The sequence below is a fragment of the Marmota marmota genome, unplaced genomic scaffold (genome assembly GCF_001458135.2).
Source record: "Marmota marmota marmota unplaced genomic scaffold, marMar, whole genome shotgun sequence".
Taxonomy (NCBI): domain Eukaryota; kingdom Metazoa; phylum Chordata; class Mammalia; order Rodentia; family Sciuridae; genus Marmota; species Marmota marmota.
The window spans coordinates 24,400,287-24,419,720 of NW_026000037.1; the positions used below are offsets into that span (position 1 = coordinate 24,400,287).

Below are 19,434 nucleotides of genomic sequence, written 5' to 3' on the forward strand. Positions count from 1 at the left end.
AAAGACAGAGTGAGGGTGAGAGGGAGATAGAGAGAGAGAATTTTTTAATATTTATTTTTTAGTTCTCAGAGGACACAACATCTTTGTATGTGGTGCTGAGGATCAAACCCGGGTCGCACGCATGCCAGGCGAGCACGCTACCGCTTGAGCCACATCCCCAGCCCAATTCTTTACATATTTTAAAGAGATGGGGTCTTGCTATGTTGCCAGTGCATTGAACTCCTAGTCTCAAGGAATCCTCCTGCCTCAGCTTCCAGGTAGCCAGGACCATGGTTACACACTACTATACCCAACTTGAAAGCACTTTTTTTTTTTAACCTTATTTATTATTAAACATTTCTAAATGTACAGAACAGTTGAGAAAACAGTACAGTGAATGCCCATTATACCTTTTGCCTAGGTCTGCCAGTTTGGACTTTTTTCTTTTTCTGCTGAACTAATTTAGAATTATATTTAGCCTTTGTGGCTCTTGTTTTGTGGACTTCAGAAATTCCCCTTCCTTCCTGGCTTGGTGACTGAGACAGGAGGATTGCAAGTTCAAGGCCAGCTCAGCAACTTAGTGAGAACCTGACTCAAATGTAAAAAAAAAAGAGCCGGGGTTAGAAAGCTCAGTGGTAAAGTGCCCCTCAGTTCAATCCCCAACACCAAAAACCAAAACCAGAATGCTCCTTTCTAACAAAACAATAAGCATTCATTCTTTAACATTATTACATTTAGAAATGGTAGTTTTCTAATGTGATTTAATTGCTCATATTCACATTTGTCCACTTATGTCAGATTTTAAAAAATAATTGGAAATAAGATCTACTTAACACAAGTTGAATTTAAGGTTGAATGTATGTCTTTTGTCTCTTAATTCATAACAGTATGCCTAAACTCTAAAACAAATACACTTTATAATAAAGAGGCTTTATTAGGAACAATTTTAAATATATACACAAGTTTTAAGAGTATAATCTCTACTTACCTATCACTTGACTTTTTAGCAGTTACCAGCTCAGAGCTTATGTTTTTCATCTATATGCTAACCACATTCCCATTTATTATTATTATTATTATTTTATTTTGGTACTAGGAGTTGAATCCACTGAGCCACATTCCTGGCCCTTTTTATTTTTAATTTTGAGAAATGGTCTTGATAGGTTGGTTAGGGTATTGCTAAGTTGCTGAGGGTGGCTTTGAACTTGAGATCCTTCTGCCTTAGCCTCCTGAGTCTCTGGGATTACAGGCATGCACCGCTGCACCAGGCTCTCCCTTTTATTATTTTGAAGTAACTTTCAGACATCCTGTTCATGTTTTTTTTTTTCCCTTCTACTCATGTTTTTTAATATTATCTTTAAAAGACAAAATGTGTAACTATAATATATATCATTTTTACATCCAAAAAATAATTCTTTAATAATACTCAAAATCACAATCAGTGTTCATATTTCTAGTTGCCCCATCTATGTCATGAATTTTAAAAAACTGCACCAAGATGAAAGGGGGCCATATTCGTTTGAAAATCAGGTAGTGCTAGAAATTATGAATGTGATTCTCAGACTTAAAAGTCTAGCATTTGATATCAAATTGTGACACAGAAAGTATAATTCTATGAATATTTTGATTGTGATACTTTTTAAAGAAATGGTTAACATTTTGGTCAGCTATGAGTTTGGTGATTCCTAGGAGGACTATTGATGGAGGCCATGGAAACAATAGGGGAGAAACTGGATTTAAGCTATGTAGGAGGCATATTAGTGTTGTTCACCTATGAGTTAACCAGCATTGAGTTTTTCCTGCTATAGTGTGATTGTGGTCCTGAGAAATAAGTAAGGAGGAGTGATTTGGGGAAGAGGAGGATATATAGGATGAGACTCTCTCTTTCCCTGCCTCCCTATCCCAGATCTGGTTTTCCCCTTCTCTTTCTCCCCACCCCTCTCTTTCTCTCTCTTTTGTGATACTTAGGATTCAACTCAGAGCCTCACACATGCTAGGCAAGTACTCTACCACTGACTGAGCTTTTTCCCCAGCCCTTTTTATTTTTTATTTTGAGACAGGATCTCCCCAAGTTGCTTAGGGCCTTCCTACGCTGCTGAGGCTGGCCTCAAACTTGTGCTCCTACTGTCTTAGCCTTCTGAACAGCTGGGATTATAGGTATATGCCATCTTGCCCAGCCCTATTATTCCTTTCTTTGGAGATAGCCCTGCCCTCCACCCTGAGCTGCCTTCTTCTTGCCTGCCAAGACTGCATAAATCTGTGTTGGTGGTCTTTTTGTTTTTTAATGGCTTTCCTCCTTGTGGAGAGGGCTGGATCTTTTCTGGTGACAGGTTCTGGCTCTGTGTTGACACACAGCTTGTGTAATGTTCCCTTGGTCATGTCTAGTCACAGGTGTTCCCACATTGTGCTGTTCCTTGTTTCCTTCTCTGAGCAAACCAGTCTCTTTCTCTTTTTTTTATATTTATTTTTTAGGTGTAGTTGGACACAATGCCTTTATTTACTTATTTTTATGTGGTGCTGAGGATCGAATCCAGATGAGCGTTCTACCACTGAGCTCAACCCCAGCCCAGCAAGCCAGTCTCTTGTGAGGAATTTCATAAAGCTGTCCTGGGCCACCTCCTGGGAGTGTCTTTGAGTAGCTGGGACTTGATAGCTCCCATACTGCTTTTTTCTTTATAATCAAAATGTTGTGTGGCGGTATATTTGGCATTCAATAAAGTGCACATATTTAAAGTTTTGATGAGTTTTAACATACATAGACCTGTGATGCTATCACTTTTTTTTCTTCTTAGGATGAGCAGTTAGAGAAAGGACTGTTTTTGTCAGTTTTCAGTAACTGTAAATGCCTGATAGTTAGCTTTCTAAGAGAAAAGACTCATGTTTTTTGAACCCAACAGTGTTCTATCACTGAATTACATATCTGACCCTTATTTATTTAGACAGGTTCTTCTAAGTTGCCAAGGCTGGCTTTGAACTTGAAATCCTCCTCCTGTGCCTCCCAGGTCGCTGGGATTACAGGTGTTTGACAACACACCTGGCTTAGCTTGGTTTATAGGGGTTTCGTTTTTGTTTTTGGTGGTAGTTTTTTTTTTTGTTTGTTTGTTTGTGTTTTTTTTTGTTTTTGTGTGTGTGCCAGGAATTGAACCCAGGGATGGTAACCATTGAGGTTAACCACTAAGGTACATCCCCAATTCTTTTTATTTTTTATTTTGAGACAAGGTCTTGTTATGTTGCTTAGGGCCTTTCTAAGTTGCTGAGGCCAGCCTCGAACTTGTGATCCTCCTGCCACAGCCTCCTCAGTCTTTGGGATTGCAAATGTGCACCACTGTACCCCACTTGTTTACAATTTTGAAGATCTTAGTCTGTGAAGGATTAGCTCCATTACTCGGGTTTTGAGGTGAGGCAGCACATTATTGCAGAACCAGATGGGCAGAATTTTCCCAGTTGGGAAGCAAAAGAGATGGAGGAGGAGGAGAGGGACAGGATTCTAAAATCTCCGTGGGGAAGGAGGGCTTGTCCCCAGTGACCTGGACATTTCCGGCCAAAGGCCCAGTTTTTCCAGTACCTTCCAGTAGCACCAAACTGGGGACCAAGCCTTTTGGGGATATTGAAATTCTAAATTAAAGCAGAAACTCTTTAAGTGCTCTTATAGTTGGACTTGCTTTTCTAAATTCTGGAGGAAAATTTGTGTATTTGGTTTTTAACCAAGTTTAAAAGTTGATATATTCAAATTTTGGTACTGTTTATACTTAGAGTTAACATAGCAGTTAATGAACTTCAAAAATAATTAGGGAGATCTGGGAGGATCTTTTCTCTCCAGATAGACTAGCTGAGGTTGGGAATCACCTGGTTTGGATGAAGAGATTAAGAATCTGGATGCAGATGGATCTTGTTGGAGTACAACTCATCTCTGGGCCAGCTATTGGGTGCACTGAAGGGATAGCAGTGTGAACACTCCCTGGGGAATGCATGAGAAAACCTGACATTACAGTCAGGAAGAGCCTGGGCACATACATGGAGATTCTGATGAGGATACTATTGTCATGTGGCTACAGCCACAGTTGACTAGGACTTACCTGGCCCCATGGAGGGAAGCAGAATTTCTTGTGGTTAAAAAGGCCATTTAAAACTGAATTTCCAGGGAGTCTTTCATTCTCTCTCTTTAAAATTAAAAATAAAATGTGTTACATTACTTAATACAATCCAGTAGTATAATTAAAATGAAAAAATTTTAACTAGATTATGCACAAAAAACCTACATACTAAGTGTGCAGTGGGTGAATTTTGAGTTGCACATTCTTGTGGAACCACTGCCCAAACAATATACTCAATCCTTTTATCATCCCAGGTTTTCTTCACCCTTTCCTCTTTTCTGATTTGTCAAATAGTTGGATTTACTTAGTGTTTGATATATAAGTGGAATAATTTCTGGTGTTCTTTTTGAGGTCTGGCTTTTTTGGAAAGCTTGACATGGTTTGAAATTCATCTTTGATTGCTAAGTAGTGTTTACATGGATGTATCACAGTGTATTTTTTTTCCCTATTGATGAGCATTTGGATTATTTTCCATTTTAGGAATTAGATTGGTGAATGTGTTTTACAAGTCCCATTGTGGACCTGTGTTTTCATTTTCTAGGGGAAATATCTGGAGGTGGAGTTGCTGGGTGCTGTGGTAAGTGTGTTTGTGGTTTGAGATTTTATACTTTGTGACAGTGTGATTGCTCCCTGCCTCACATTACACTGATGGGAATGTGAATGTCATTAGGGTCATGTTAGAAATAGCTTCTGCAGAGGTAGTGTTTACCTGTACTGGAAGTTGTCCTTTCTACTGTGTACCTTGGTGTGTTTGGATAGTTGTATAGGGTTTTACATCACCACTATAGTTGGGTGACTACACGGTTCCGAAAAGTACATGTGCCCCTCTGCCCCTGGCCACAACTGGTGGGTTTTCTATCATTGTGGATTTTGATTTATCTTTCTTGGTGCTTACTATCAGATGCATATAACATGTATTCTTATTTTGGCTTCTTTTGCTTAATATAGTGATATTAAGACTCATCTATGTTGTCTGTTTTCAGTAGTTTGTTCCTTTTGGTTGCTGAGCAGTGTCTTGATGTGTGGATGTATCAGTTTGTCTGTATGCTGGTGGACATGTGGGCTATTTATAGCGTCCTGGCAGTTGAATAAAGCTGCTGTGAGCATAGTAAGCCAAAGGCCCTCTCCGCCAGACCTGAGAGCAAATCTGTTGGGATAGAGGATCAGGAGGGGAGCCAGACACCTAATGGTCACTCAGTAGATTCACAGCCCTTCTTCCCCATTAGAGGCCTTCACCAGCTTCTGGAAACAAGTTGGTGTCCTGCAGTTCCCAGGATAGGTGGTGTCCTATGATCAGACTATTCTCAATACTGATGGAGTGTAGCTTTTTAGATTTAAAAGCTTTCTTCACTTCCATTCTTTTTTTTAGTGGGCGGGGGTGGTGGTGGTACCTGGGATTGAACTCGGGCAGATCAGTGAGCCGTGTCCCCAACCCTTTTTTGTATTTTATTTATAGACAGGGTCTCACTGAGTTGCTTATTGCCTTGCTTTTGCTGAGGCAGGCTTTGAACTCGTGATCCTCCTGCCTCAGCCTCCCAAGCTGCTGGGATTACAGGCGTGTGCCACCACGCCCAGCCTTTACTTTCATTCTTGGTCTGTCTTTTTATTCCTTAATCTGTTTTATAATCATTTTCATGTCATTTTGGGTGGGAACAAGTAAGTGTGTGTGTTCAATCTGTTCCTTTGATTCAAAAGTTTTTCTACTGTAGGGTGCTAAGCCAATCCCTGATGTTTGATAAGTTTCTCCTTTTGTTTTTGCTGTAATACCAGAGATTAGTGTGCTTTCTAAGTTATGTCTTTGTGTATATGTGCTTATTTCTTTATGGTAGATTTATACAGCTAATTGTGGGATTAAAATACATATGTACTTTAAATGCCAAATTGAGTGGCCAGGAAGGCTGTACTAATTTATATTCTGGTGGGTCAGGACAGTATTTAATTTCCTGTTCTTGTGTGAGTATATGCTCTATAGAACTTTCTCCTCTTCAGCAACCCCCCCCCCCCACTTCAGTTGCACACAAAGCCAAAAAATGGAGCTTGGTGTCAGTAGAGGAGAGAGGGGACTGTAGTGGTGTTGAATCTTGACTGTGTTACACTGTTCGTGGTTGAGATGACACCTGCCTCCACCCTACACATGTCCTTCCCCCATGCCTGGCATGGTCCCACATGAACTCAGGCATGGGCTTTTTTGTTACAGGTTACACTCCTGGCACACCTTACAAAGTGTCCTGTTCCCCCACCAGCGGGGCCGTGCCGCCATACTCTTCTTCCCCCAACCCCTACCAGACTGCCGTGTACCCCGTGCGAAGTGCCTATCCCCAGCAGAGCCCTTACGCACAGGTATGCTTGGACATGCCCTGCATGGTGGGAAGGATTGGTTCCATTAGGTCCCAAAATTATGGGACCTTGTGGCAGTTGTCTTCCTTATCCCCACAGCAAGGCACGTACTATACACAGCCACTGTATGCAGCACCTCCTCACGTCATCCATCACACCACGGTGGTGCAGCCCAATGGCATGCCGGCAACAGTGTACCCTGCTCCCATCCCACCTCCTAGAGGCAATGGGGTCACCATGGGCATGGTTGCTGGGACCACGATGGCCATGTCAGCAGGTGAGTCCTTATTCCTAGTGTGTGTGCTATGGTGCCATAAGGCTGGGGTAAGGTGTGGGAAAGCTTATGAATACTCTGACTCTTGGTTCTAGTTTTTCATGGCTGCAGTTGTGTGAAGTACATGTGATTCTTTGAAGAAGTGATAGTTACCTTTGACTTTAACTCCTTTCCTTTCCTTCCCCTTCTTTCAGTTGAGAGGATACTGGAGTATGGGGTGTAAGGGTTGATGAACCAACTGGCTTCCCTTGTGGAGCATAACTGAACAACACTTTCTGAATTTGACTAAGTCATTTTGTTGGTGAGCTGGATAGTCCATTTGGCAGTAGGGATGTGGAGTGAGTGACCAGACACTATTCCCTCCACCACTGTGAGCATATAAAACTTGAGGAGGAACACTTTGTGGGCTGGCCCTCTTCATATTTCCCTTTAGTGTGATCTGGCTTCATAGGTCAAGTTAAGTTAATGGGCAAGATTTCAGTGTATCTAGGAATGCTGGTCTGGTGTTAATAGAAGTAACAGCTACTTGCACAGATCTTTTGGCTTATCTGCTTTACTTCCCCAGTCCTCTTCTAAGTCAGGAGAACAAACCAAGGGCAGAAGAGACCACTAGGCTAGAGTAGGCATGTCTCTGTGGACCCATGGAAGCCCTGGGGCTTGATTTGCTATTTAGGGATTAAGTTACCTGCTGGTCTTTAAGGGTTGATGGCCCATGATTGGAATTTCACTTCTCTACCTTCCAACTTCAGTATAAGGAAATTCTACCAAAGAGAAGGCTTTTTGGGATACTGTGTATTTCTGACCTTAATGTCCATTTTATTTGGCTTTCCTGTACTTTTCTGTCAAAGCAGAGAAGACTGTGACATAGACAGAAGCTGTGTCCTGGAGGCCATGGTGGGCAGGGTGAGCACAGGCAACAGGGAATAATGGCATTAGGTTTGAGGAGTGTTGACCTCAAAAGAATTCAGATAGTCCCTGAATTTTTTTGTAGTTATAGGAAAAATACATTTTCGAAATGTACTCAGAAGCTCATGTAGTTTGGAAATCCCACTTCACATTTCTCTTTTTTTTTCACCCTTTTAATAATTTTTCCATAATTTTATATATTGTTAAGTCTATTCACATTGGTATTCGTCTTGCAAATCTGAATATCCTGTATGTGTTAGATACCTATACTCCATTAAACTGCTATACACCTGCTCTCTAGCTCTGTTAGTTACCATTTTGTTTTGTCTCTGAGTTTGATAACTCTTAAATACTCTCATCGAAATGGGACCATCTACAATCTTTGTCCTTTCGTCACGTAACATAATGTTCTTAATTAAGGTTCACCTGTGTTGTATATATGAGAATTTTCTGTTTAAGTCTGATAATACTATTTAAAATGTTTGTAAAAGCCTGGGGCAGTTGCGTGCACACCTGTTCTCAGTGACTTGGGAGGATCACAACTTTGCGAGGCCCTGTCTCAAAATATAAAAAGAACTGGAGATATATCAGTTAGTAGAGTGCTTGCCTTTCATGCACATGCTCCTGGGTTCAATCCCCAGTGCCACAAAAACAAAACTGGATGTATCTTTGTGGTAAAGCACTCCTGGGTTCAATCTGCAGAACCAAAAAAATGGGTGGGGGTTCTTCTGACCCACGAAAAGTTTTCTGAATGTTCTGTAAAGATAGACCCAAAGCCTTTTTATATATTCTTTTAAAATTTTTTTGGCAGTACTGAAGCACTCTTAACACAGAGCTATATCTCCAGCCCTTTTAATTTAATTTTGAGACAGGGTCTCACCAAGTTGCCCATTCTAGTCTTGAACTTGTGATCCTCCTTGCATTAGCCTCCTAAGTAGCAGGGATTACAAGTATGCACCACCACAGTTGGTGGCACAAGCCCTTTTACAGACATGTTATCAAATATCTTTCAGCTCTTTTGGGGGTGATCTGATTAGAGTTCTGACTTTATTCTGAGTCAGGACTGTGCCCTCTTCCAAGGTGCCTGTCTCTTCACAAAGGCCTACATGCCTACATGTCAGTGACAGTGTGGAGTCACACTGGAGTTGGTATATAGCATGTAGACCTGCTTTTTGGGTGATGTGCTGCTCTTTCTTCCAGGTACCCTTCTGACTGCCCATTCCCCAACTCCTGTTGCCCCTCACCCAGTCACTGTGCCCACGTATCGGGCTCCAGGAACACCCACCTACAGCTATGTGCCCCCTCAGTGGTGATCACCCTGCAAATAAATGTAAGTGATCAGTGAAGGCTCACTGGGCCCTGGCAATAGTGCATTTCTCTGTGGAGGATGACAAACCTACCTCATGTTTTAAGCACAAAGGAAAAAAATGCACCTGACCTTTGATCTAAGAGCAATTGTAGTGTTTTTTTTTTTTTTTTTTTTAAGTTGCAGATGGACACAATACCTTTATTTTATGTTTTATCTGGTGCTGAAGATCAAACCCAGTGCCTCTTACATGCTAGGCAAGCGCTCTATACTGAGCCACAACCCCATTATGTTTTTGATCTTCCTGGAACTCCATAAAGAGAAGGAAACCATTTGAGTAGTTACTATTTACACTGCATCTATATTCTTACCTGGAATATGCTTGCATCCCCCTCTTGCCTGTTGCAGGAGATAGAGTTCTGGTTGTAACTGGGGGGGTCTCTGTGAGGTGGGTGGGAATCAGGTCCAGCACCTTTGTGCCCTGCTGCCCTTTTTGACCCTATTGGATCTTGTCCTTTTGTAGTTTTTGGAACAGTGGTGGCAGAAGAACTCTGTATGACTGTGTACCTTTCATTCTTTCTAGGTTTGCGGATGGAGCTGTGCAGTCACATCATTGAGGTTCCACAGCTGGTGCTGCAGGCCTTGTGCCTCCAACCAGGACTTTCTTCTTAATGCTCTCACACTTAGCTAAATACGACTGTCCCGGTCCAGCAGGTCCCAGCGCCGTTAGTCTCCAGCTAACTCCGTGGGTTGGTCTTAAAGCAAATCCTGTTTTGTGGACTTGCCTGGCAATTTTTTAGCTAACTGTAATGATAAAAAGGGAGTATTAATCTATTCTGAATCATATCTAGTTGAATGCATGTTTAAAAAAAAAACAAACACAAAAACAAAGCTTGCTCAATCTACCTGCAGTGACTGATGCAAAACCATCTTATGCAAAACCCAAAGGAATGGAAACATATTTTACAACTGTTTCACTAATGCACTGTTGTATGCAAAGTCTTAAAGTTATAAGTGTTAAAGTGAATATGTTCATAGAGCATACCTGAAATACCTTAGGTGATTCTTCAACCTTTTGGGGTTGATGTAGGTTGCCGCTTCTGGATGTGGACTTTAGTTTTCAGCGATCTGTTTCTTTGGCACTGACTGCATGGGAGGGAGCTGCAGGGATGGGGAGAGAGTGGGCGGGCCACTGTGGTTTGGGATTAGCCAATTAGTGGGCATCCCTTTCTTTCTGTGTAGGCTTGGCAGGGTCCAGGGAAAGGGGACATGCTTCAAGACCATCATGGAAGATTAGAGTTGTGTGGTCAGTATAGTTAGGGGCAAAGGGGTTTTCTACATATCAGCAAAACAATTTTCCTTGCCATCTAAATTTCCATTACACTGTTCTCTTACAGAGAAGGAAGATTTTTTGTATATCTTTATTGAAAAAGTCCTGAGTAGAACTAAATTGTCTTCCTAGGATGGAAGATATGTGAAACACTTGGATGAGGTATTGCCTTCTGGTTTATTTAGCTTAGAAAATCATTCCAATCGCCCCCTTCCCCAGAAATGTTTGAAGTCAGTTGAAAACTTATAGGCATTGGTCCCCACACCCTGCTCCCAAGGAATGGCAAAGACTTCAGCTGTATGTTATAGAGAAAGTTGTATATTTAAGAATGATTTAAAGGGAACAAAACTTTATTTAAAATTCCTCATGTTTCTTGTAGAGAGGCAAGGCTGTGGGTATGTCTGATAATGTAGAATCATGTAGCTTGTCTTGGAGTAGTCCACCTGATTGTGACCAGCTGGAGGAGATTTATAGGGTTGGTGTCCGTGGTCTGTGAGCCTCTTCTGCCATCTCATCTCTTCTTGGAGCTAAAGGCACTCAGCACCAAGTGAGTGTGGATGGCAGAAAGGGCCCGGTAGCAGTGGAATGATTTGCCTGCCAGGATCTATTATGGGAAGATTTTTAGTTTAAAATCTGAATATTGTACATAAGAAATCATGAGGACTCCCCCCCCCTCCCCCAAATGCCCAACTTCCATCAGTAGGAGTGCATGTCTGTTTTCAGTGAGGGTCAGAAGGGTGGAGGTATGAAGACTTGCTCTTTTTCAGGGGTCTGTCAGGCAGAGATGGAAGTTCATCCTTTTCCCACCCCATCCTTGTTTGGAATGCTGTGGACTTTGATTGAGAGAGGATTCTGTGCTGCTTCTCAGGCAGCTAGGTCAGGGCTCTGGCACTCGGGTGGAGGTCACTGTTAGCGGTCAGCCTGGCTGGTAGGTGGAATACCTGACCACTGAGCCTTTGGTAATCTTATTTTTTATAGTGCGTACTCTTCATTTTCTTTTTCCACATTTATTTTGTAAGAAGTTTAGGAATATTTTTGCATGGATCATTGTAAACAGAAGATTCCTTATTCCTAATGTCTATTAACATAGAATGTTTACTGATAAGTACTTTAAATCGCTTTGTGAGCACTTAACTTGTGTGTGTGTGTGTGTGTGTGTGTGTGTGTGTGAGAGAGAGAGAGAGAGAGAGACATGTACCCCAGGCACATAATTTGTGTCCGTTTCCACAAATATGTGTTGGTAATTGTATTGGTTTGCAATATCAGTAGGGTTTCAGGGACTTAACTGACAGAGAAGGCAGTTTTCCCAAATTGAGTGGTAATATATGAGTAGAACAATATTCATAACTTTAGTGTATGCTTTAACAAAGCCCCACACAAAAATGGAAACATGTACATTCCCTGTGCCTATAAGGGGCAGAGTCATATGCATTCTGGAGGAAGTCCTAAGAAGTTACATGAACTATCTCCAGACCTGTGTGAGGCCGGCAAACACAGGGTGTTTCCACAAGCACTAAGGTGAAGGGTAAAGAAGAGTGGGTTGCATCCCCTTCCCCTGTGTACATCAGCTTAATAAACATTTTGCTTCTCTAAAATTATTTTAAAATCTTTTTTTCCCTTTTGTGAAGTTGAACTAAGAGACTATCAGATACTTTGGCATTATATATCTAGTAGAAATCTTTCCCATTTTGACACTATCATTTCATCAGTTTATGAAATGTGTTGTTAAAGAGAGTTTATCTGTCAGATAAGAATCTGAATTTGAGTAGTACCAAAACTGTCATAGGTTGTAATTTTTAAAACATTCAGTTCTAGTAAAATTAATTAAGGGCTAGAACCTGGGTCAGTATTCTGTTACAGAGCTGTATAATTTGTTATCGCAAGCATATTGTGGAACATTCCCTGAAATTTTGCTTTTTGTGTATGTGACATTCCTTATTTGAGTGTTCTTCAGCTGAATTATTGTTCTTTTTTAGTAACTGAAACAGGCAAACAAAGGACCTAATTCCTGTAAACATGGATGTCATTATGAATATAAAAAAATGTTTATTCTTTTCTCCCCTGAGGTGTGGAAGATGTGTTCATCAGCTTTGTAGCTGCTGTTCCTCTGCTCATAGAAACCTAGTTTGGATGTGGTCTGGAAGCTGAGTGTTTAGAATTGAGTTATCTATGAGCTTCTTGATTCTGAGGTGAGGACACCTTTGGGGCCCGGGCCAATCATGGTAACAGGCACATAAGCTCTTCCAGAACCTTTTATGTCTCTTGTGGTCCATCTTTCAAGAACATTCTTGATGATGTGGTTATTAGGCCTATGAATTGCTATTGGATGACATTTCTTGTGTGCTATGCAAATGTAGTATTCATAGGAGGTAGAGAGGTCCCCAGCCCTGAGCTGGGTCCCTGGCCTCTAGAGTGTCCTGCCCTTCCCCAGCAAGGCATCTATGCTTTGCTTCATCTGGTAGCTTTATCCTGCTGTGACAGAGGAGGTCTAGGAAGTAATTTGCATGTTTATTGGGGGACATGTCAGTGATAGGAAATACATTGGAATGCCCTGGCATCTGGCAGTGTTGTCCCCACGTGGGCTTCGTGTACCCATGGGCTTCATGTGCCATTGGGGAGTGGTAAAAAGCTGCCATGCACCAGCTGTGTAAATATTGGAACTCCTTTACAGAGGGAGCTCAAATGTCACCTCTCCTTTACGAACATTTGAAAATAGTATTACTCTGATTAGTTGGGCCACCTTTTTATCCGGCAGCATTCGCTGCTCTAGCTGTTGTTGGCCTAGCACTGCCCACACAGCGTAGGGTCTCTCATGGGTGCAGTGGCAGGAGGGACAGCAGCTGGTCCTTCTCTCTGGTGCTTTCTAAAAGGATCTCTGAAGTTTAGGAGTGAGGTTGGCTTCAGGGAGAGCAGAGTTCAGCTCTTCTGCCTAGCACATCTCCCAGGTTTATGTCTGTTTTCTCTAAGCTGCTTACTCCACCTGAGCTTACTGAAGGGTGGCTGACCTTCAGATACACTGCAAATGACACTCTGAGGTGGATGTGGCTTTGGTGGAAACTGCAAAGTTGGTCTTGCATGGTTTAGAGGGTTTGTCTCTTTTCCCCGCTCCCAATCATTTGAAAAATGAAAAACATATAGGATAAGCAGGATTAAATAAAGTGTAGTCAGTTGGGACCGGGAGAAGAGTGACATCTCTGTCAGGGAGTCCTGATATACTTCAGGCAGGGTGAGATGTCCCAGAGTGGTGCAGCAGGCAGCTCCTTGGCTAGGGTGGCACTATGGGTTCTGGTGCAGAGCGGTGGGCCGTAGAATAAACTAGTTGGGCCAGATCTGAGACTGCTCTTAACAGGGTTGCTGTGATGACCACTTGAAGGAAAGGCCCCAAGGAGGCTCATGGACTGTAACTGAATAGGAAACTGTCCCGCACCCCCTTTTTTTTAAATGATTTTTAAATACTGTTTTTTACACTGTTCTCTTGGTACTTTTTTTAAGCTTAAGTCAGCATTGTCTTCCAGTGTTAAGGCATCCCTCGCCTCTGCATTGAACTTACGTGTCAATAAAAAGGAGTGGACCATCCATTCTGAGCCAGTTCAATTAGGTGTAAATTCATACTATTTTAATTTTTTATGCAATCTGATGAGTAGATGAGCTCAGATTTAAAATTCTTAAAGCACGTTTATTGTAACAAGAATTGTTATGTATTAATACTGCAGTTTTCAATAAAGATTGACTTGTGTTGCATATTTTGGTTTTCATGATTCTTTTCATTGTAGGTTTTGTTTAGAGGTAGCTTGGCCTAATAGAGAGGTGCTGTATCTTTCCACAAGTTAGGAGACTGCTAGGGGTTTTGGGAAGGTCATGTGGTCTTCAACCCCTTGGAGGCAGTGGATTGAGGGACTGTTACCAGGTGGTTTGGGAAGGAGGCAGTTCGGGCTCCTCTTCTGGCTTCTGTAGCCAGGGTCCACCTGGGAAGTCATTCATATCCTTCCCCATTTCAGCAGGAAGAATGCTGAGGCCCAGAAAGATGGTGGACCCCAGTCCCTCAAAGTCATATATGCCAGCTCTAGCTGAGCAGTCAGGGAAGGAATGGACCTCCAGGTCTTGCAGACTGTCCTCCCAGCAATCCTTGGCCTCTGCAGCATTGACCCCAGTCTTCAATAGAGCCACCCCTACCCCATACCTCTGGAATTTCTTGGCTCATGGTATTCCTTTTTTTTTTTTTTTTTTTTCAATATCAGGGATTGAACTCCAGGGTTTCACCACTGAGTCACATCCCCATCCCTTTTTATGCTTTTATTTTGAGACAATGTCTAAGTTGCTTAAGGCCTTGCTAAGTTGCTGAGGCTAGTCTTGAACTTGCAATCCTTCTGCCTCAGCCTCCTGAGCTGCTGGATTATTATAGGCATGCACCACCATGCCCCCAGCTCATTCTTTGTCTCTGGGGAAAGCCCAGGCACAGAAAGAACAGGTGCACACACACACGAGAAAACGCACACACCAACAGAACGCAATGGCTGGAGCCAGATTACTTTTCACAAGTTTCTTTATGAAATTAAATGTGGCTTCTGGCTTGGAGAAGGTATAGTGCAAGAGTGACTGTCCATGCTGCTGAATCCTGTAGGGTTCCACACTGACATGCCAGGCCTGGCTGTGCTCCTGGCGCCCTTGGGCAGGATGTGGGTGCCCTCGCCACATGTCCATTGCCTGGAGTGGTCGGGTCAGTCTGGATGCTGTTGGCCCCAGAATTCAGTCTTTATGGCTTCTCACGCTCACTAGGGTAAGGCAATCTTTCTGTGTCACAACAATTAACTGTTTTTCTTCATTGTTAGAAAAACAAGAGGACAAAACCCCAACAAAAACAGGAACCAGGTGGTTCTGCAGCAACCCCACAGCTACAGATGGAATGGTCACAAAACCCCAACCAAAGTATGTGGCTGACTATATGGTTTTGTTCTTCCCACTACACAACATCACGAGTGAAGAGGGTGACCAACAATGTCTAGAGGGGCTGGGAGGTAAAAGGGCAGGTCTGGGCCAGATATTTGGGTAGAGAATTTCTGGCTCCTGTACTCCAAGGTTGCAAGTGGCCTGAAGGGACACAGCCCAGCTTTGTAGGTGGCCACTGGCCATAGAGTAGGTCTCTCCTGCCTGGAGGAAACAGGAGTGGGGATGATTAGATTTCCAAAGAAGCGGGTCCAAAGCAGCTAGTGCCTTCTGCACCCTGGCCTGGTAAGTGGTTCTGAGCGGTGGCTTCCCGGCTCCTGGTTAGTGAAGGCCTCACACAGGTCCATAGTGTGGACAGAAGGGGAGAGGGTCAGAGGTCAGGCTGCAGGAGGGGCTTGTATGTGCCAGGGCCCTGCCTCTCCCAGCTGGTCACTTCATTCACCAGCAGCAGGGAAGAAACCAAGCATGGGAGCACAAACCTGGTGTGCCCTGGGGGCACCAACACCTGCACACTTCCAGTTTGCAAGACAGGCAGAGAAGGATGGCCAGATGGAGTGGTCCTCAAGGAGGAAAAGCTGGGGGCTGAGGATGGGCAGGTCCACAAAGTGCTGTCAGGTGGGTACTGGCTCACTTGCGGAAGGGTGCCAGCCGGCTAATGCTGTGCCAGAAGGTGGACGGCTTCCGCCTGGGCTCTGCCAGCACCAAGACCTGCTGTTGGGGCCGACTGGCAGGCAGTAATGGGTGCTTCTGGCGTGTCAGATAACAGGGCCGGCCTACGGCTAGGCAAAGAGAAACAGCACAGTCATGGGTGCCCCAGCGTCAGGTGGCACAGGGTGGAAGGCAGAGGGGCCCGTTCCAGAACCTCAGTTCTGCCACATAGGATTTGTTTCCCAAGGGGTTGACCACATCCTGGGGCCCAGTCTGCCTGGAGCCTCTGGCCTGGCCCTGACCTACTGCAGCCTTCAGAGATGATAGATGACCAGGGGCCCTTCTAAGGCATGTGATGTTGGCTCTTTCTATAGCAAGGGGGAAGGTAGCTGTGAGGGTGCCTGTCAGCAGCCTAGGGAAGAAAAGCACTGACATTAACGGTGCCACAATGCTGAGGTCAGAGGGGTCAAGATAAAGAACAATGTACTGACCCAAGCTTCCCCTTATCACCAACCTTTGGGAACATAATACCTACAAAGGGCAGTGGGCACCTCTGGGAACCTGGTATTTAGGTGGCTTTGCTTTTGGGGGTCAGACAAAGATGTAATCAATGACAGAGCTGTCCATAGGTGGGTCTACTGTCCACTTACCTTTGGGCTTCCCTGTGGCTTGCTGCTTGCTGGCATTCAGCATGGCCTGCTTTCTCTGTAGTTCAGTGATGGAGAAGCCTGGGGGGAGGTATACATAAGGACCCATATCCTCCTCCTCCCCTGCCTGGGTGCAGTCTTCCTAGTGTTCTGCTCCCATATGCCTCAGGGTTTGTGCCCTTAATATAGCAAGGGCTGTTCCTTGTCCTGCTCAGTCAGCTGGCCCTGCCAACTATGGCAGAGAATGAAGATCCCCGAGTCCTCCCACTGTGCCCCACATCTCTTGCCTTTACCTGATGTCTGGCCCTCACTTTGCGCAGTGTCTAGGTGGATGCTCTTTCTTCTACCAAGAGCAACCTGGCCACTGAGTGAATAGGAGGGGGAGAAGCTTATTCTCATGGGGCAGGGGAGGATTCTGGAGGCTATTACCCACCTTCCCCTCCATGTTTCCTCAGGGTTCCAGCTGGCTTTAGAGCATGTTCATGGGTACATGTGCAAGTCTGTGCAGTGAAGCAACATCCACTCTACCCCATGCAGGCCAGCAGACCCGTGTTCTGGGGCCGTCTACTGAGAAAGGGCCACTCCTGCCAGTAGAGTGAGGGTGGCCTTGCTTACTACTAGGACCAAGAGATTCCTGGAGCCCTGAAACTCCTGGATGAAACACACTGCCTCACTTTATCAAGGTGATTCTGACTGCCAGGCAGCTAGGCCAGGCAAAAGGGCCAGGTCGGCCCTAGAGGTGGGGCAAGGCCCAGCAGGGTCTCGCACCTGTCTCCTGGTCCAGCCGCACCTGCTCCCTCTCCCTGGCAAAGGCCTTGAGCCAGCGCTGCTTCTGCTCAGGCTTCCTGGCACATAGTAGGTGGCTGACCCCTGAGGCATTGCAGTGCAGCCGGAAGGCGTTCTTGATGCTCACGTGGAGGTCTCTGTCTTTCCCATCCTCCAGGTCCACCACCTCCAGGCCATCCATGTCCAGCCGGCCCTTGTAGTATAGCACGTCCCGGCGAAGCAGGTCCTGCCAGATGCTGCCCTGAGCTTTGGCTGCCCACCTGTTCACCTGCCCATGTCCCTTGTCTGCCCCCAGCCACCTCCCCAGCAGATGGTGAGCACCTAAAGGCAGAGGGGGCCTTTTGTGACCTATGACTGCTGAACCACCAGTGGAGGAGCCTGCCCTTTCAATGCCCAGCTACTAACTGGGCAGGGGGCAGCCCTGTCTTTGAACTGTATAGTCTGGTGGGAAGACAGATAGACATAGAAACTAAGACAGTGGCCTATAGGGCACAGTACAGTGGACAAGGAGAACTGCATGGATGGGGGCTTCTAGGCCAGCAGTGCAGAGGAGGCCGGGAGGAGGATACCGCAAAGGACCTCTGGGGTCACAAGGAGAAGCAGAGATTTATAGTAGGAGAATAAATAGGTGACTTGAGGATCAGGCAGGGGCCAGGTCAGGAGGAGGGCATTCTTAACAGTACTGGGCCCTGACTGGACTGAGATGGTCTCACCATCTCCCAGCCCTACGGGCCTGACCATTCCTCCCAGGAATGAGGAATGGCCAGTGTAGGATCTGCCAGTCTCCCTTTCTCGGGGTAGTTGCTCCCAGCCCTTGGCTTTAGTCTCTCCACCTGCTCTGTGGGGCCAATCCAGCAGGGCAGAGTGATGCCGGTACCTTCTTACAGTAGATGAGCTGGTGGTCGAAGAGAAAAAACATTCTCTGCTGGCTCTTGGCTTGGGGCTGTGTAACACGAGTCAGCTCCCCCGAGTAGATGAGTTCTGAGCTTCGGACCAAAAGATCTTCCCCCTGGGGGTCCCCAAGGAGAGGCATGAGAAGAGCACACTCAACCTTGGGCTCTATTTCCTGCCTCTGTAGTGGGTGGGTGGGTGTATTCCCACTATAGTTTCCACTGGGCCAGGTCAAGGGAGGCTGGGTGCTCTTGAAGCCTAAGAAGTATTCTGGTCCCAAAGGTGGGGACTATTGAAGGGGAATGAAAAAGGTGGAAGGATCTAACCTGAGCTGGCTATCTTTGCAAAATAGTGGCTTCATGTGGCTCTTCAGCACTGAAAATGTGGCTAATTCATATTGAGATGTCAATATAAAATACACACTGAGTTTTAAGACTAATATGAAACAATGTACAATATCTCAATGATATTTTGTGTTGATTACAAGTGGAAATGCTCTTTTGGATATACTGAGTTAAACAACATTGAAATCAGTTTCTTCTGTTTCTTTTTTAAGATGGCTACTAGAAAGTGTAAAATTACACATGTGGCTCACACTTTTGATTAGATGGTTCTGCCCTAGTGAAAAAATTAGGCTGGCTGGAATTCACCTCTGTAGCTAGTCTTTAGGAGTCTAAAGAAGGTCCTTTTCTCAGCTATGTGTATTTAGTACCTGAAATTCCATCACTGGAACTTTCAACTTTCTATGTCCTGTCCCTTTCCAATTCTATGAGAGTACAAATCCCAGCCAGCTGTTGGCAACCATTCAGTTTGGGATGACTGAACTTGTATGGGTCCTTAGCCAAGGCTGGGCCTCTGAACCACTAGACCACATTGCCCAGCTGCTCCTTAGGGATTTGCATTCAGTAGGTCAAGGGTGGGGCCCAGAAATCTATCTTATAACGTTCTGTGGCTGATTTATATTGATTTTCAGATAATTCCTTTGACAGCTGGCACAGTGCCACTGTGTGGACAGGAGCAGAGCCTCTGGATGAGGTAGAGTGGCTGGTGGTGGAAGGGCAAAACCCTCCACGGCTCTGGGGAGCAGGAATGTTATCAGTTCAGGCCTTCCTGTTCCCTTAGAAGGCAAGGCTGGCAGTTACCTGGGGAATATGCAAGTCATAAAAATGGAACTAGGGAACCCTGATAGGTAGTGATCCATTTTTGGTCACACTTTGGGGCCTAAATCCAACTGTTGGGAGCCCCAAAAGTTCAATAAAACTCAGTGATGTAATCTGTCCCCTGAGGAATAG

The 19,434-nt window shown here is 44.6% G+C and overlaps 2 protein-coding genes across 11 annotated transcripts in view; one reads left to right on the top strand and one right to left on the bottom strand.

The window, feature by feature from the left end:
* Fam168b (family with sequence similarity 168 member B) overlaps positions 1 to 13,967 on the top strand; it is a 28,976-nt gene extending 15,009 nt beyond the window's left edge. Inside the window, exons 3-7 of one of the 3 annotated variants that reach the window (XM_015479112.2) lie at positions 4,615 to 4,650; positions 6,271 to 6,413; positions 6,510 to 6,687; positions 8,791 to 8,920; positions 9,480 to 13,967. In XM_015479112.2, coding sequence (XP_015334598.1) covers positions 4,615 to 4,650; positions 6,271 to 6,413; positions 6,510 to 6,687; positions 8,791 to 8,903 — 470 coding nt within the window. In that variant the 3' untranslated portion in view covers positions 8,904 to 8,920; positions 9,480 to 13,967. Of the gene's footprint in view, positions 1 to 4,614; positions 4,651 to 6,249; positions 6,414 to 6,509; positions 6,688 to 8,790; positions 8,921 to 9,479 lie in introns of all 3 variants that reach the window. The other 2 variants (XM_015479113.2, XM_015479114.2) reach the window with 2 other exon arrangements.
* Positions 13,968 to 14,751: 784 nt separating this feature from the next.
* Arhgef4 (Rho guanine nucleotide exchange factor 4) overlaps positions 14,752 to 19,434 on the bottom strand; it is a 186,543-nt gene continuing 181,860 nt past the window's right edge. For 5 of the 8 annotated variants that reach the window (XM_048812177.1, XM_048812174.1, XM_048812173.1 and 2 more), the window contains 4 exons: positions 18,129 to 18,260; positions 17,234 to 17,477; positions 16,469 to 16,546; positions 14,752 to 15,949 (listed from right to left, as the gene is read on the bottom strand). In XM_048812177.1, coding sequence (XP_048668134.1) covers positions 15,798 to 15,949; positions 16,469 to 16,546; positions 17,234 to 17,477; positions 18,129 to 18,260 — 606 coding nt within the window. In that variant the 3' untranslated portion in view covers positions 14,752 to 15,797. The remainder of the gene's footprint in view (positions 15,950 to 16,468; positions 16,547 to 17,233; positions 17,478 to 18,128; positions 18,261 to 19,434) is intronic. The other 3 variants (XM_048812176.1, XM_048812175.1, XM_048812178.1) reach the window with 3 other exon arrangements.